The sequence below is a fragment of the Lampetra planeri genome, chromosome 26 (assembly GCF_965212315.1).
Source record: "Lampetra planeri chromosome 26, kcLamPlan1.2.h2, whole genome shotgun sequence".
NCBI classification, from domain to species: Eukaryota; Metazoa; Chordata; class Hyperoartia; order Petromyzontiformes; family Petromyzontidae; genus Lampetra; species Lampetra planeri.
The window spans coordinates 13,075,486-13,091,009 of record NC_136132.1 but is presented as its reverse complement, the minus strand read 5'-3'; the positions used below and the strand labels follow the sequence as shown (position 1 = coordinate 13,091,009).

General features: G+C 48.9%; 1 protein-coding gene across 2 annotated transcripts in view; it reads left to right on the top strand.

Annotated features, from left to right (window-relative positions):
* LOC144727779 (junctophilin-1-like) overlaps positions 1 to 15,237 on the top strand; it is a 115,082-nt gene extending 99,845 nt beyond the window's left edge. The window contains exons 7-8 of one of the 2 annotated variants that reach the window (XM_078606887.1): positions 12,599 to 12,698; positions 14,126 to 15,237. In XM_078606887.1, coding sequence (XP_078463013.1) covers positions 12,599 to 12,679 — 81 coding nt within the window. In that variant the 3' untranslated portion in view covers positions 12,680 to 12,698; positions 14,126 to 15,237. Of the gene's footprint in view, positions 1 to 12,598; positions 12,699 to 14,122 lie in introns of both variants that reach the window. The other variant, XM_078606886.1, reaches the window with a different exon arrangement.
* Positions 15,238 to 15,524: the final 287 nt, after the last annotated feature.

The window sequence follows — 15,524 nt, the reverse complement described above, 5'->3', positions numbered from 1 at the left end:
GTAAATTTCCACACGGTAAGCCACTTTGCTGAGCTATCATTTGTGCCCAGGTCGCTTCTGAAAAGAGCTTCATTGCTCAGTGGGCCTTACCTGGTAAAATAAAAATAGCATCAGTAGTCATAGAATATGAGGAGTTTCCACGTTTTGTTCGCATAGTCTGTGCCGCCACAGCTCACCCTGCATGCATTGTGCGTGGACGCAAATCCCGGCACCAATTTCAACAAACAATCGAAACGATCCCTGTAGCAGTACGGGCGCACGCCCACTTTCAACGCGAGTTCGATAAAAACGCATGGAGGTGGTGGCGGAGGGCAGCGACTGCCCCTCCAGGACCCCCCCCCCCCCAGCCATTGTCTCTTGAATTCAACTCACAAATCCCTGCACCATCATTATTATTGGGCTTGCTTTGCCCAGGTTAGCCTCACTGAGTATCATCACTATTCTCACAAGGGTCCTGCCAAATGTTCACAGTGTGGGTGAGTGGTTTGAAATGAGTGATTTGCGGGCAATTTTAACAGTGACGCTGGCACACAATGGCCTACTTTTGCGAATTACATCACGGGATCTTTAACGTCCACAGTTGAGCAGATGGCGCGTAGTAAACATTACTATGGTTAGATACCTGATATATTAATCGGCAAGGACACTGGATTCGAACCGTGGACCTCTCTGCAATAAGCGGTGAACGCGCCACCGCCACCGCTTGACCTGTCATCTCCTGATAATAGATGTGGATCACGCAGAGATTTGTGAGGCTTCCCCAGGCTCCCATGATGGCTGTGGGGAACTTTGAGTTACCCCAGATCTCTTTGAACTTTTTCTGATTTCCTCTTAACCATTAATTAGTAAAGTATATGGCCAAATATTTCAAATGCAGGATCCTGATGACAATGTTTTTAGACTGTTCCAGGGCTTTCCCAGATAAATCATCATCATCGATTACTGTATTCAGGCCTCCTCAAGCCCCGTCACCATCTCTCCCAACCTCGTGATGCAACAATGGAGAGAGCTCCTGCCCATTAGCTGATGCATCACTCCATCTCCACCTGTCCATGTCTCAAAACCAGTAACATGCAACGATTATAAAACAAAGTGCTGGAATAATATAACCAGGTCACCAGGTGACAGAGGCGTAGCTAGGGGGGGGCAGGGGGGTACATATGTCCCCGGGCGCCAAGGTAAAGGGGCGCCAAAATGAGGCTTACAACGTTACATTATAACTTATTGCGGCGGGCGCGGCAGCCTGAAACTACTGCACAAATCTACACCTCAACCTAAAAGTTTATATATGCCGCTACACACAGCCTACATTTCATGTAATTACATTTTGGTACGCGCACCTATTAAGAACTTACATGGAAGAACGTCCCAAACAACAGACAGGCGCAGTCTTTCAGCCTTAGTCACTGGCCTGTTTTTTGGTGGCAGAAACTACGACGGCCTATTTTTAGTTCTTATTAGTGACACCACCACGCTCCAGGCGGCTGCAGCAGCCGGAGCAGCCCACGCACGTTCAATTACATCATCATGGTTTAAACGCCGACTAGCGAACGGAGAGGAAGTGAATCGTTCGTGGCTATTATATTCACCAATCAATAAAGCTGCTTACTGTTTTTGTTGTCTATTATTTACATCATCGAGTTCAAACTCACGAGCTTCGTTTGAGTTAACAAACGGTTTCAACAAGTGGAGAAAGCCAGAAAAACTAAATTCTCATGAAAACAATCCTAGCCACCGCACAGCTTTTACTGCATGGAAGGAAGCCGAACGAAGGATAATTGATGGTACTGGAATTGACGCAGTGGTTCAAGCTCAGATTCATTTGGAAAAACAACGTTGGCGAGATATATTGCAAAGAATACTCACCTGTATTAAGTTTCTGGTTTCACAAAATTAGGCACTACGTGGCCATGAGGAAAATTTGAATGCGGATGAGGATAAAAATGTTGGAAAAATTATCGCGCTGATCAAACTCGTTGCGCAGTATGACCCATTGTTAGCAAAACACGTACAGCACGCAGGAGAAAATCCGGGATCAGTTTCTTATTTGTCACCGGAAATCCAGAATGAATTTATTCACATACTTGCGTCGACTGTAAAGAACCAATTGTTGAGTGATATCAGGAAAAACAAGTACTACGGTATCTTACTTGACTCAACTCCTGATCTAGGACATCGGGAACAGCTTTCTCAGGTCATAAGATTTGTGGATGTGGATTTTCAAACAAAAAAAGTAACTATCAAATAATTTTTTTTTAGGTTATATCGATATACATGCAAAAGATGCAGCAAGCCTAGAAAGAGTCATCGTCGAAAGACTGAAATCTGACAACATACCTCTAGCCGACTGTCGGGCACAATGTAATGACAATGCTGCTGTGATGACTGGGCATATATCCGGCCTTCAACAACGAATATGTGACAAAAATCACAGAGCATTGTTTGTCAACTGTGACAACCACAGCTTAAACTTAGCAGGAGTACACTCAGCTAAACAGGATCCACATTTCGTCACATTTTTTGGAACAGTTGAAAGTATATATTTGTTTTTCTCTCGTTCAACAATTCGTTGGGAAGAGTTAAAAAAAGCTGTGCCCATCACAGTAAAGCGGGAGTCTGAAACATGCTGGAGTGCACGATCCGAAGCTGTTAAAGCTATCTATGAAGGACTGGATGAACTAGTCGGGCTGCTAGACAAATTATCGGAGGACGTAACTAGACGCCTGAAACCAGAAGCGATGCAAAACAGTTACAAGCATGCGTATTAAATTTTAACTTCATAGTTTTATTACATTTCTAGAATGTCATTCTTGGAAAAATGTATCGTGTTCAGAAGCGCTTACAGGAATTTTTGGAAAACGGAGCATAGATACAACAGGATCCTACTATGAACTTCAAGGAAGCAGCAACTGATCTTGAATCTTTGGAGCATGAATTTGTCAAGCTTCGTGATGATTTGAGCCAAGTTGCTGTAGAAAACGCCAAAACAAGATGCACAGCCTGGGGGATAGATGTGGACAGAAGAAGATGCCATGAAAACTGGCAAGAGATGCAGGACTTTCAGCAGAAGAAGAAATTGTGCGCGTTATGAAGAGCGACTTTATCGACTTCAACAGGAGATGTCAACACGGTTTTTACGACTAAAAGACCTGAACACAAAATATGGATTTCTGCTGGACGTCAAAACTCTTCTATCCGACACAGATGTCGATGCAATTCGCTGAAATTGCAGATTTTGGAAATTTCTATGACACCGACATCAATGGCCACGAACTTTTCACAGAAATTGGAGATTGCAAAATGCTGCTCAGTAACCGGAATGAAGTTCTACCAGAAACTTCTTTGGATCTTCTTAGTTTTATTGTGTTTTATGGAGACGACATTTCCAAATTTGCGAATTTCACTGCAAATTTTATTAACAATAGCAGTTTCAATTGCAAGCTGTGAGCGGTCGTTCAGCAAATTGAAACTTATTTTGTCGTATTTGCGTGCTTCAATGGGACAAGATCGTCTCAGCGATCTTGCTCTTCTTAGCGTTGAAAGAGAAACATTGGAAAAAACTGATTTTCATTACGTGATTGACCAGTTTGCGACAGTGAAATCAAGAAAAATGTATCTTTTGTAGACTATGTCAACCAGTCTACGACAGTGACTGAGTGAGCCATGTAATATAATTTCTATAAATTTGCTTCTTTAAATACAATGTTTCATTAAAATTTTAATTGTTATTCCTTATTCGATGTAATAGGAAAATGTGATTAAACGGGGGGGGGGGGGGCGCCAATTTTATAGTTCGTCCCCGGGCGCAAAATATCCTAGCTACGCCTCTGCCAGGTGAATATAAATCTTTATTTGGGTTGATGGGGCATTATCCTGAAGAAGGCCTGTCGGCCAAAACATCGAGATCTTCCTTTTGCTTTTAGCAATGGTAAATAAAATTATTATTATTATTATTTTATTTAGCCTGTTATGTTTTACATAAGCTAGCCGAATATGCGACCCAACAACCATCGTGATCATTAAATCACCTGAGCAGCGGTGCTTGGACATTGTTCGTGAGCGATTGGTGCAGCGGTGAGCATTGGTCATCAGCAGGGACCCTCCTCCCCACCCCCCCTCCTCCTCATCTCCTCACATTTTGAACTGGCCCAAGGTTGAGGCCAGTTCAAGTTGGAGCCACGCATCACTGAGACCAAAGATCGGCTCACCACGCACGGCAGGTATCCCTCGATTTACGAAAGGGAATGCGCTCTTCAAAAAGCCACGTGTAAAAACGAAATTTCGTAAATCGGAATGGCTTTTCCCTTTCATTTAATAAAAAAAATTTGGGATGTGTTTCGGACAGTCATTCCAACTCCATTCCTAATCTAAAAATATACACCGATATCACTTTTGACAATACAAAAATAATAATAAAGAACATATATTTTAAAACAATTGAATGATAATACATTTTAAAGAAAAATAATTAACCTCATCAGAGAACTCATCAAATCTGCATGCTGGAATGAGTGGAAAGGTGATGTGGAGATGTTACTGTTGTACTGTAGGGACACTGTGACGCTATCGGGGATGGATGATGCACGCTCCCGGGTGCTTCTTGTTTGGTGATCTCACGGAGTGTGCCGTAGTGACATTTCTTGGCTCAAATCCGATTCTGTTTATCGAAAAGTGACCATAATTTGTCAATTGTTCTTCACGCGAAATTTCAAAAACCGAAGAACGTTTGTAAATCGAGAGATACCTGTGCAGATAGACCACCCATCAATCGGAACCTAAGTGTAGCTCGCTGACAGAGTAGGGAAGACCCAAATAAGTGCCAGCGCGGACCCGTGGGCCGGGGTTCCTAGGGTTTTCTGAGCGAGTGAGTGAGCGGTCTCACTCTGTCCACTGTGCCGGCGGTTCGCTAATGAGGACAAATGGACCCGGAGCGCCGCGTTGTTTCCTGCTGAGACGTGTCAACCGTGAAGCAAAGGAGGAATTTCACCAGCATCGGTCGATGAATCGCATCGAATAGTTCTCGAGGTTGGATAAAAGCGGTTAACGCCCGATTTCACCTGGTCTCATCATATCTCGGAAACTAAGCAGTAGCGCTTGAACAAGCAACCAACATCCATAAAAAGGTTGTTATACGATGCTTGGGCTATGCAGTGGGCAGCAAAGGGCAGGCAGCCCGTAGTTGTACCGCACATCTGTGTTCCCGAGCCACTTGCTCCCCACGTTTACTGCCCCACACTAATAAGTGCGGTGAAGTAAACAATATTCCCGAGCAGACAAGATGCCTTGCCTCATGTCATCCCATCAACTAGTCCCAACTCCTAGGGACCTGCACAGTAGGGGATTGACGAATGATGGCGCTGTGCTGCACGTTCCTTTCAAACATCCAATTGCACGGGCTCCGCCGCCGTCCACCGTGCAACGGAGAGAAAGTGACCATCGCCGTAATGATGCTCGCCCGAACCCAGGCTAACGGTCAGCGCACGCGATGGGGGGCTGGAGTGCAGATCAAGAGGCTGTGATGGCTGGGATGCGTGGTTTGGTGTTGCTTGATGAGCGCTTGCGTGTATGTGGGTGAATGTTGTGTGCATGTGTGTGTATGCCGTTTTTTGTGCGCGTGCATCCGTGTGTTCATGTGTCTACATGCACGTGTGTGTATACGTGAATGTCTTTGTTTGTGTGTGCATGCACGGCGAACACCAGTGACGATTATCTCAACCGCTTCTGGGCTTTCCCTAGGTCGACTCAGCCTCAAATAAGTACCTGGTGCGGTGTGTAAGGATCTTTACTAGGAAGACAAAGGCCGCCAGACGTGGTGCTGGCCACCCACCCCTAATTGCGCCATGCCGGCCTTCATAGGTGCTCGCTAAGAGCATTTTCTCCAACGGTCTGTTAAATGCTAAACGGGAGTATTTGCCTGTTTGTGTGCATACAGGTCGTTTGGCCTGCCTGCGATTCATGCTGGGTTTTACCAGGCTGGATTGTGTGAGGAGCTCACAAATCCTTGAAAGATCTGGACATATTCCTATTAGTGAGCTCCTCCGGCAGGCAAGGCTGGATCATGTAGCCCACACATGCCAAGCCACCGCATGCCCAAGCAGCTTCTAAAGAGGCCCGACACGGGCTGGAGAAGAGATGGACTGATGCAGTACAGGAGAATATGGAGCTGAGTGGACTTGCCGAAGACTGGTACCAGCGATGTCAAGATCGGCCTCTATGGAGGAGGCTCATGAAGAATGCAACTAGTCAGTTCCAGGCAGTCGCCCTCCAACAACGGAGGGTAGAGGAGCGATGCTCAGCGGAGCATCGGGCAGCTGAAATGCAGCAGGTTGGCATAGTGGGGGGCCTAAAAGTACACAAAGCGATGGCACAAGCGCCAGGGTTATATCACCGCCACTAGCGAATGGCGGTTGTTGTTGTGGATGCTCATGTGTGTGTGTCTGTGTTTGTGCGCTTGCGCTTGCGTCTGTATGCGTGCGTGTGTATGGCTGCTCGGGCTGCAGAGCAAACTTCACGCTCGCCTGAGATCAAATTACCCTGAATGCGCCAAATATCACCAGATCTCGGAAGCTAAAGCAGGCTTGAGCCTGGTTAATACTTGGATGGACAACGACCAATGCTTTCCAGGTGTTGCAGGCTTGGGCTGCGAGGTGGCCATGAGATGTCAGAATAGAAACAGATTATTAAACCTATCTGTGTGAGGCTGTGCCTACTGTTACCCCTTTTGTTGATGTCTGGGCACTTTAATCACTTTTGCCGCGAAGACAAAAAACTCCTGATAAAATAGTTTTGTAACTCTCTTAGGCTCATCAGGATTATGTAACCATCGTTTGATCGATATTGAGGTCACCTTTAAAAAAACGAAATCATAAGCTGTAACAAATATTTTAGTTATGTTTTAAATCATACACGCGTGGTATGAGCGACGAGAGGTGCGGGGGGTCGTCCTGGTCTGACGTTGGGAGATTTGCGATATCGGCCACCGTGGGCCGTTCTTTAATCACATAGAGGCTCGCGCTGCTCTGCCAGACGTTCATCCCTCGTCTTGTGACGGCGTGAAGCCGACAGCGTGACCTGGTGCAACTGCGGTCACAGCAGCAGCTCCCTTGCAGTGTGTGCTGGGTCACGACCGCCTGTGCAGTTCACCGTCTGGTGCCATGATCACAATCTGATGGTTGTGCTTCCACCACCTGACAAGATTGTCACGCTCGCACAGATATTATTTGTACGTGGCCAAATCCGTTCATCAAATTGCAGCCGATAAAGCTCCAGCTCACTGGGGAGCTGAATGAACTCCGTCGTAATCCAACCCAAAAAAACTAATCTGAGAAATCTATGGGACCCTTTTTTTAACGATGATTTTTATTTTGCATTGTCGTTGTGCTGTTCACATTTTGGTGTTCTCTGGTCTAAAACTGTTGAGACAAGGCCATAAAGGAAGGGAGTCTCTGATGTCGGCCAGTTTCCAGGACAATGCGTACATTATCAAAGCATGCTTGTTTGCATGTTTTACTACAGGCGTGTGTGCTTAATGCAGGCTTGATGATGCCTCCTGATGGGTGTCTATTTGGTGTTTGAACATCTCAACACTTGCCGAAAAGCCTATTCTTTTTTTCATCATCAAATCTGACAAACTACTGTATGTGTGTATGTTGAACCTTTTTTGCACTGTACGTAGCCAAGGACAACAACACAAAAAGCCGTTCTAACGAACTAAGTTTTCAGTCGAGATTTACAAGTGCATTACTTGATTGGTTTCCTAATATCAGAAGGAAGAGCGTTCCAGACGGTCGCAGAAGCACAACTGAAAGTGTGTGATGCAGCAACCTACTTTGTTCAATGTCTCGCCAAAACCTGCTGCGAGAATGACCGGAGTTCACGTGATAGTTGATGCTCCTTGACGAGACCAGCGAGATATTGTGGTTCGTTTGTGGCAAGCACTTTTTGTGCAACGGTACATAATCACAGCTCCGATTAGCAGGGTTGGCGACGTACTGTGGAGAAGAAGTTCAACATACATGCATACAAGCACACATAACAAGAATACTAAACACGTTCATCAGTGCCACTGTGGCCTGAGAGAGATAAATGAAATGGGCGATGTTTCGGGCGATGGCCCTGCTATATATGTGAATTTGTCATCGACAACTGATGACATTTCACTGATCCGATAACAAGATACATCCGTCTTCTTGGTTCTTTCGGTAAAGTCACGTAGAATGGAAATAATAAAATAATAAAAATAAAACATAATAAAATAATTCTCACGACGTTTCGGCCACAACGCAAGCAGCCGTCCTCAGGTGGAGAACAGGTCTGTCGAGGAGACAGTCTGAATGACAAGCCCCAGGCTTGGAGCCTGGGGCTTGGAGCCTGGGGCTTGTCAATAATTCGTGAGAATTATTTTATTATGTTTTATTTTTATTATTTTATTATTTCCATTCTACGTGACTTTACCGAAAGAACCAAGAAGATGAATCCCTGCAGTCACGAAAGCTTTACATCGAAATTTAAGATACATCCGGTAACGAGCTCCACCCGGTAATGAGCTCCACCCGGTAATGAACTCCATCCGGTAATTAGCTACATCTGGTAACGAGCTCCATCCGGTAATGAGCTCCAGCCAGTAATGAGCTCCACCCGGTAATGAACTCCATCCGGTAATTAGCTACATCTGGTAACGAGCTCCATCCGGTAATGAGCTCCAGCCAGTAATGAGCTCCACCTGGTAATGAGCTCCATCTGGTAATTAGCTACATCTGGTAACGAGCTCCATCCGGTAATGAGCTCCAGCCAGTAATGAGCTCCACCCGGTAATGAGCTCCATCTGGTAATTAGCTACATCTGGTAACGAGCTCCATCCGGTAATGAGCTCCAGCGAGTAATGAGCTCCACCTGGTAATGAGCTCCAGCCAATAATGAGCTCCACCCAGTAATGAGCTCCAGCCAGTAATGAGCTCAATGAGCTCCACCCGGTAACGAGCTCCAGCCAGTAATGAGCTCCACCCGGTAATGAGCTCCAGCCAGTAATGAGCTCCAGCCGGTAATGAGCTCCACCCGGTAACGAGCTCCAGCCAGTAATGAGCCCCACCCAGTAATGAGCTCCAGCCAGTAATGAGCTCCACCCAGTAATGAGCTCCAGCCAGTAATGAGCTCCACCTGGTAACGAGCTCCAGCCAGTAATGAGCTCCACCCGGTAACGAGCTCCACCCAGGAATGAGCTCCACCCGGTAATGAGCTCCACCCGGTAATGAGCTCCAGCCAGTAATGAGCTCCACCCGGTAATGAGCTCCACCCGGTAATGAGCTCCAGCCAGTAATGAGCTCAACGAGCTCCACCCGGTAACGAGCTCCACCCAGGAATGAGCTCCACCCGGTAATGAGCTCCAGCCAGTAAAAAGCTCAACGAGCTCTATCCGGTAACGAGCTCTATCCGGTAACGAGCTCTATCCGGTAACGAGCTCCACCCGGTAACGAGCCCCACCCGGTAACGAGCTCTATCCGGTAACGAGCTCTATCCGGTAACGAGCTCTATCCGGTAACGAGCTCCACCCGGTAACGAGCTCCACCCGGTAACGAGCTCCATCCGTGTAACGGGCTCGGAAATTGAGAGAGGCTGCTTCACTTCGCTCTCTGCCTAAATGTCCATCGCGACATAACCAGCTGCCAAAATTGTGGCTTGCTTCCAACGCATGTGTTATTGGAGGGGGTTAACGATGACATGAAACCTACCGCCACGTTGCCTCGCCTCAAAAACAAATGTGGATTGTACCGCATTTGATGACCGCCTGTACAATTTAAGATCACGGTTTTCTTGCTCCCTGCTCCTGGTTAAAGCCACGCCGTGATATTAACACACAGGGATGAAGGCGTCTCCCCCTCTCAGTTAAGATCACAGCTGCGGGTGTGGACATCGGATGTTTCGAATCGTTGTCATGGGAATGACGTTTCAACACATCCAGCAATGCTGTCGTAAACATCACTGTTGGGGGATAGCCACCAGGAAACAGTCTACCGCCATTCCCTAGCTGCGTCTCGGGAAGCGGGCACGGAACATGGCGGTTGTGAGATGTTGAGGAGCGGCTGAGTGGTCAGATTTGAGGAGAGGGGGGTCTCAAACCATGGATATGCCCTTTGGGGGTAGATCATTTAGAGATGAAGAATGTTCTTTGAAGGGTTAGGGTGATGAATAGCCAAGCGGAATACTCTGCATAGACAAGGCGCGGAGTGGGTGGTTTTAAGACCCTTATACATCAGCTGAAAGCGGTTAGTGGTGAAATCAGAGGGCCGTGGATCAAAGCAGCCGATCGCGAATCTGTAGGCGGTGATTAGCGGTGATGCGCGGATACAATCCGCCCCTGATTAACAGACGGCAGTGGCGTAACAAAATATCTGATCCCGCCGCAAGGCCGCTGTGGCACGATATTTTGGGCGGCACATGTATGTGCGCAGCTAAGAGGGGACGGGTGGTTGTAACTGCGTCAGAAGCATCTCAGGTTTCCCCACGGGGGAGGAGGGGGGTGGTGGTGTCTGTCGGGGGGCCATGGGAGAGATCTTGGAGCTGGCGGTGTTGTGCGGGAGCTGCCGAACAGCTGCCTATGTCAGTCTCGTCTCGTCCCTCACGCTCGGCCCGTCGGTAGCACCGTTACCTGCGCACAGCCCGCTCCTTGCCGAAGGAAGACTGTGTCGGCAGATCCAATTTAATCGTGGGGAAGGAGGGAGCTGTGTGGGGAGCTGTAGGAAGCTATAGGCAGCTGTAAACCTGGCTGCCTCAGCCACAGATTTATCATCACATCTAATCTCATCACGGCGTTGGTGCTCGTGGCCCAGTAGTGCTGTGGTTTGTGGAGTGGTTTTTGTTCCATTGCGTCGTTTGGCTAGCCACCGTCGCGGCCTCAGTGGCGCACTGCACCCAGCGTTCGGCGGTGCTGTAATTTTGACTGGTAAATGCGGTCATTACCGACGGCATCCTTGGGAGGCCACATCATCTTGCACCGTCGGAAGCGTTCGCCATCCAAAAATTGCTCAAAGGATGTTGGACGCCGGGCGATGCCAGAAACCGGCGTGCGGCATTCGGTAGCCGCCGCGGAGGAGCCGCCGGGCTATAATCGATGTCGAACAAGGGGCCACGGTTCCCCCACGGGATTCATGTTTGTAACGCGGCAGGGGGAGGGGGGGAGCATTTGGTAACGAGGCATCCCCATAAGATGAGTTCTAGTTTTGCGAAAATGCACAGCTGCATTCCAATTTGAGACAAGCCACAACACAGACCCAATTCCCAGGGCTCTCTTGTAAATGCCAGACCGCCGTCTGCTGCTAACGAAAGCGGCCGCTGCCACCACCACTGCTCCTTCCCGATTGTTGACTCCTGCCGGAGGCCGCTGGCCAAAATGAGAAGTGGCGCGTGCGAGTGTTTGGTCTGCACGGTCTCGTCGGTGTTGATTGCACACGCGCGGTGTTTTACGCAGCCTCGTAATGTTGACCTGCAATATGAGATTGCTCCGGATTGATTGCCGCACCAGGGAGGTGTGCACCGCTGATGTGTAAACAGAGGTGAGGTCAGAGGGGGAGAGACAGAATTGGTGGAAGGCTGGGAGCGGCAGGGAGTTGTCGGCAAAACCAAAACACCAATCGCCCAGTTTGATTAGAGACGGTCACGCGAGATTTCTCTGAAGAAGACGCAACTGCTCATGAAGGGGCTTCGGGGAGAAAATATCACCGTCTGTGACCACACTGCGTCGTGGGGAATGTCACGTTTTTTGGTGTCAGATGCAGGTGGTGTTCGTGACGTTTTGAGAATGAGATTTTTTTTTAAATGCCTCTGTGGCGACCTTGTACCACACACGCGTACCCCCACCCCCCACACCCCCTACGAGACCCCTCCAGCCTCCGACTCCACGCTGGTTAGCAAGTGACGTCAGCATATGTATCGGGAGCAGTCATCGTGTGAGAAATAAAATAAGATAATTAGTATGTACACGTGCAGTGTGCTTCATGCGTTTCGACGGCCGACCGTCGCTCCGCTGGTTCACCTAGAAAGCCTCACCGTGTCTCGTGATTCCTTTCTGGGAGCGTCTTGAAAAAAAAATATTCTTGTGTAAATTAAAATTTCAGTAATTTCTGGACCATGACGCCAGCACATAGTGGCCTACTCTTCCGAGTGACGTGAGGGGATCTTTAACGTCCACTGTGAGCAGACGGCGCGTAGTTGCTGTATGATTCATACAGACCGCACTCATCACCAGGGTAGCCAGTGCATTCAAATCCATCGTGAAGGCCTCTGGGTGATGACTAGGCCTCAAAGGGAACTTCACCTAGGGTTGCCACCTGTCAGGGAAATGGTGTCTATGTTCACATGGCAGGAATAGATTTGCACCGCGTTTTGGTGCCGGGATTGTGTAAAACTTTGTATCGGCATAACGCACAGTTCCCATAGGCTTAGGCTGACTGAAAACTATGTCCGGGGTTGATTTGTGGAAATGTCTGCAACCCTAGCTGTCTCCCTCACCCCCATCCTCCCATCTGTTCTCTACCCACATCATGCCCCTCACTCCCCCATGCCCCCCACCCCCTTCTGTACCACTTTCGCCTCACCCATGCAGAGTTCCAGCTCAGTGCTGGTTGCCATGGTGATGCTGCTGGTCCTGGGCTTTGCCGTTCTCTTCGTGCACATCCTCACCTGACGCCCGCCACCCTGTGCAGGTTTGTCGCTGCCCCCGTTGATACCTTAATCGCCACCCCGCCTCCCGCTCCCCCGGTCACAGCTAGCCACACCAGTTCTCCTTCCCGGTGGTGGTGGTGATGGCTTGTGACTCCAGGTGAAAGGGAACCGTGTCCTCCTCAGTGGCTCAAGCTACAAAACAACGATATGAACTTTGATAACAGCCATCGGCTCGCCCAAGGTCTTTGCTCTTCTCTCATTCAGCCTGGTGGGCCGATGGCTGCGGGCGTGCGCCGAGACTGGGGGAATTGGTCTAAAGGAATGCAGGAGGGGGCGTGGAGATCCTGACAACAGAGTCTTCCCTACGGTCTGAACGTCAGGATCTCGGTGTCAAGTTTCGGCTAACGATCCCCAGCATCTCCTCATGGCTTCCTCCTGCTTCCCACGAGGCCTTGCGTGGTGACGGCCCAGCGTCGGCGCAATTCCTACCGCGCGCTGCCGCATTCCCGCCTGAGCTGTTGCTGCCTTCTCTGACCACGAGGTGGTTTTGAGTCACGAGCCGCCGCCCCATGCCATCACCGCCGTGCACCACCTCGATCGATGTGGAGGCTTTGTCCACAAAGAACATCGCGAAGCTGGCGGGGATTTGTGTGGTTACGGTCAAATGCCACCGCCGCGACGTTCCCTTGTTCCAGTCTAGGTTCAAGCCAGCATCGTGCTCCGCGAGAACATTTACCCCAAAGGTGGGCAGCTTAGGTTTTAGAGCGCTGAGCTGGCACCAACATGCCAGGACGAAATCTGGGTTTCGGCCTAGATTTGAAGCTTCCGTGACTGCAAGGATTCATACTCTTTGTTTTTTCGGTAAAGTCACGTAGGTAAAAAATCTAAATAAAATAAATGAAAACAACTAAATTAAATCGCGACGTTTCGGGTGCAACACAAGCATCCTTCAGGTGGGGATAACATAGCGAAAGCACAACCGCTTAAGTATGTCAGACACACTTAAGCGGTTGTGCTTTTGCTACGTTGTCCCCACCCGAAGAAGAACGCTTGTGTTGCGCCCAAAACGTCGTGATTTTATTTAGTTTTCATTTATTTTTTTTAGATTTTTTACCTACGTGACTTGACCGAAAAAAACAATGAGTATGGGTTTCAGCCGCCTGTAATTAAACCAGATTCTCAACTGTCGTGGGTTGAGAATTTGATTTTGGTAATTTAACTACACAGAGAAAACAATGCCAATATATTTAGTTTTGGTTTAGTTTGACTTATTTCCATCATCTTAAACACAGGTATGTGTCTATATATCGTTCTCATTACCAAGCGATTAGCATTCAGAGTGGTTTTAGTATGTGACCTTTGTCGGTCTTGAAATGCATCAAACAGTGTTCGCAGGGCACGTACACAGTGCGCACCTTCTCATCGTGCCCCCACCCATGTGCTCTCTCCCTCCCTGTCCCCGCAGCAGCGTCGCCTGCAAGACTGCCGACCGAAACCGCAGCTACGTTTGAGCCACCGTGGATGGTTTTGCCACACCGCCACCGCCATCGCCGCTGCCACGGCCACCACCATCCTCCCCAGTCCCTCCTCTCTCCCCCCCATTAACGGCCGGTAGCCGCCACCTTGGTACTCGCAACAACAACAACCGCCGCCGTCGCCGTTACCCCTGGCCCCAGCGTCCTGCACGCCGCCCGCCAGCGAGCGGCTCGAGGAGGCTGGGTGAGGTGCGACCGCCCTCCACGGTGGTAGTGGTGGCGAATTGCCACAGCGAGGTGGCCGTGGCAAGCGGGCCCCGTCGCAGGCACGTGGCGATGGTCGGGAGGGGGGAAGGTTACCGAGGAGCGATCAGAGATTCACCGCCCATTTGCGACTGACCATGCGGTTTCTGGTATCGACCAACGTAGAGGCATGATCGCTGCAGGCGCGATCGCACGGTACGGTCGTGCGAGACGCCTGTTTGGCTGGTGTGAGCGAGTGAGCGTGCGATTCCCAAGATGTGTTGTTGGCCGAACGACGGCACGCTCGCGATGTGTCGCACCACGGAGGGGCAGAGTGAGGAGTGATTTGGGGCAGGGAAGGGCACAAGAAGTGCAGAAGAGCTGACGGTGCAGGCCCTGTTGGACGTTTATGAAGCCATGAAACCCGTCCCGTGTGAGCGAGCGGCAGCAATAGTGCATGTTCTGTACCAGCAGCTGTGGGAGGACCTCACGGTGGGAGGGACCGGTGCATGCATTTCTGATCAAAATTTTTAAAAAGAGAAAAAAAAATATATAGATTTGTTGAAAAATGTGAATGCTTGGAGCCGATTTATTTTTGTTTAGTACTTGCAACATGGCCGGTAACCGCTAGTTGTTTGCTGCATGTTGCATTCGTCGGTCGCTTGCACCAGCAAAACATATTGTTTTGCTTGACTATCGCATTACTTTTTGGAAAAAAATTAATACGTTTTGTTTCCCGCCGCTTAATCAAACCCAATGTTGCAATTGATTTCCCCCATCTTTTCTTAAACAAATGTACACTTTATCCCATGAAAGATAACCAATGTGGATTCCCAAAAAAATATATAAGCATTTTATGTCATTTGCTTTATTATTATTATATATATATTATTTCCTTTGTCGGTATTTGCGACATATTTGCGCTCTCTCACCGCCTCCTCTCCATCGTGGGGCCGACGGCGTCGCAACACCGCGGCCCGAGTTTGTGGAGGATATGAGACGCCCTTGAGCTTTATGCCTGGAACTTCCCTCAACGTGGGTCAAGTTCAGCTTGGGATTAAACCTTAACGATTGTGAGATGAATTCTGGTTGCCTCTTCTCCTGCATTTTTCAATTCTCCCTCCTCCTCTTTCACCCTCATCTTGCTCC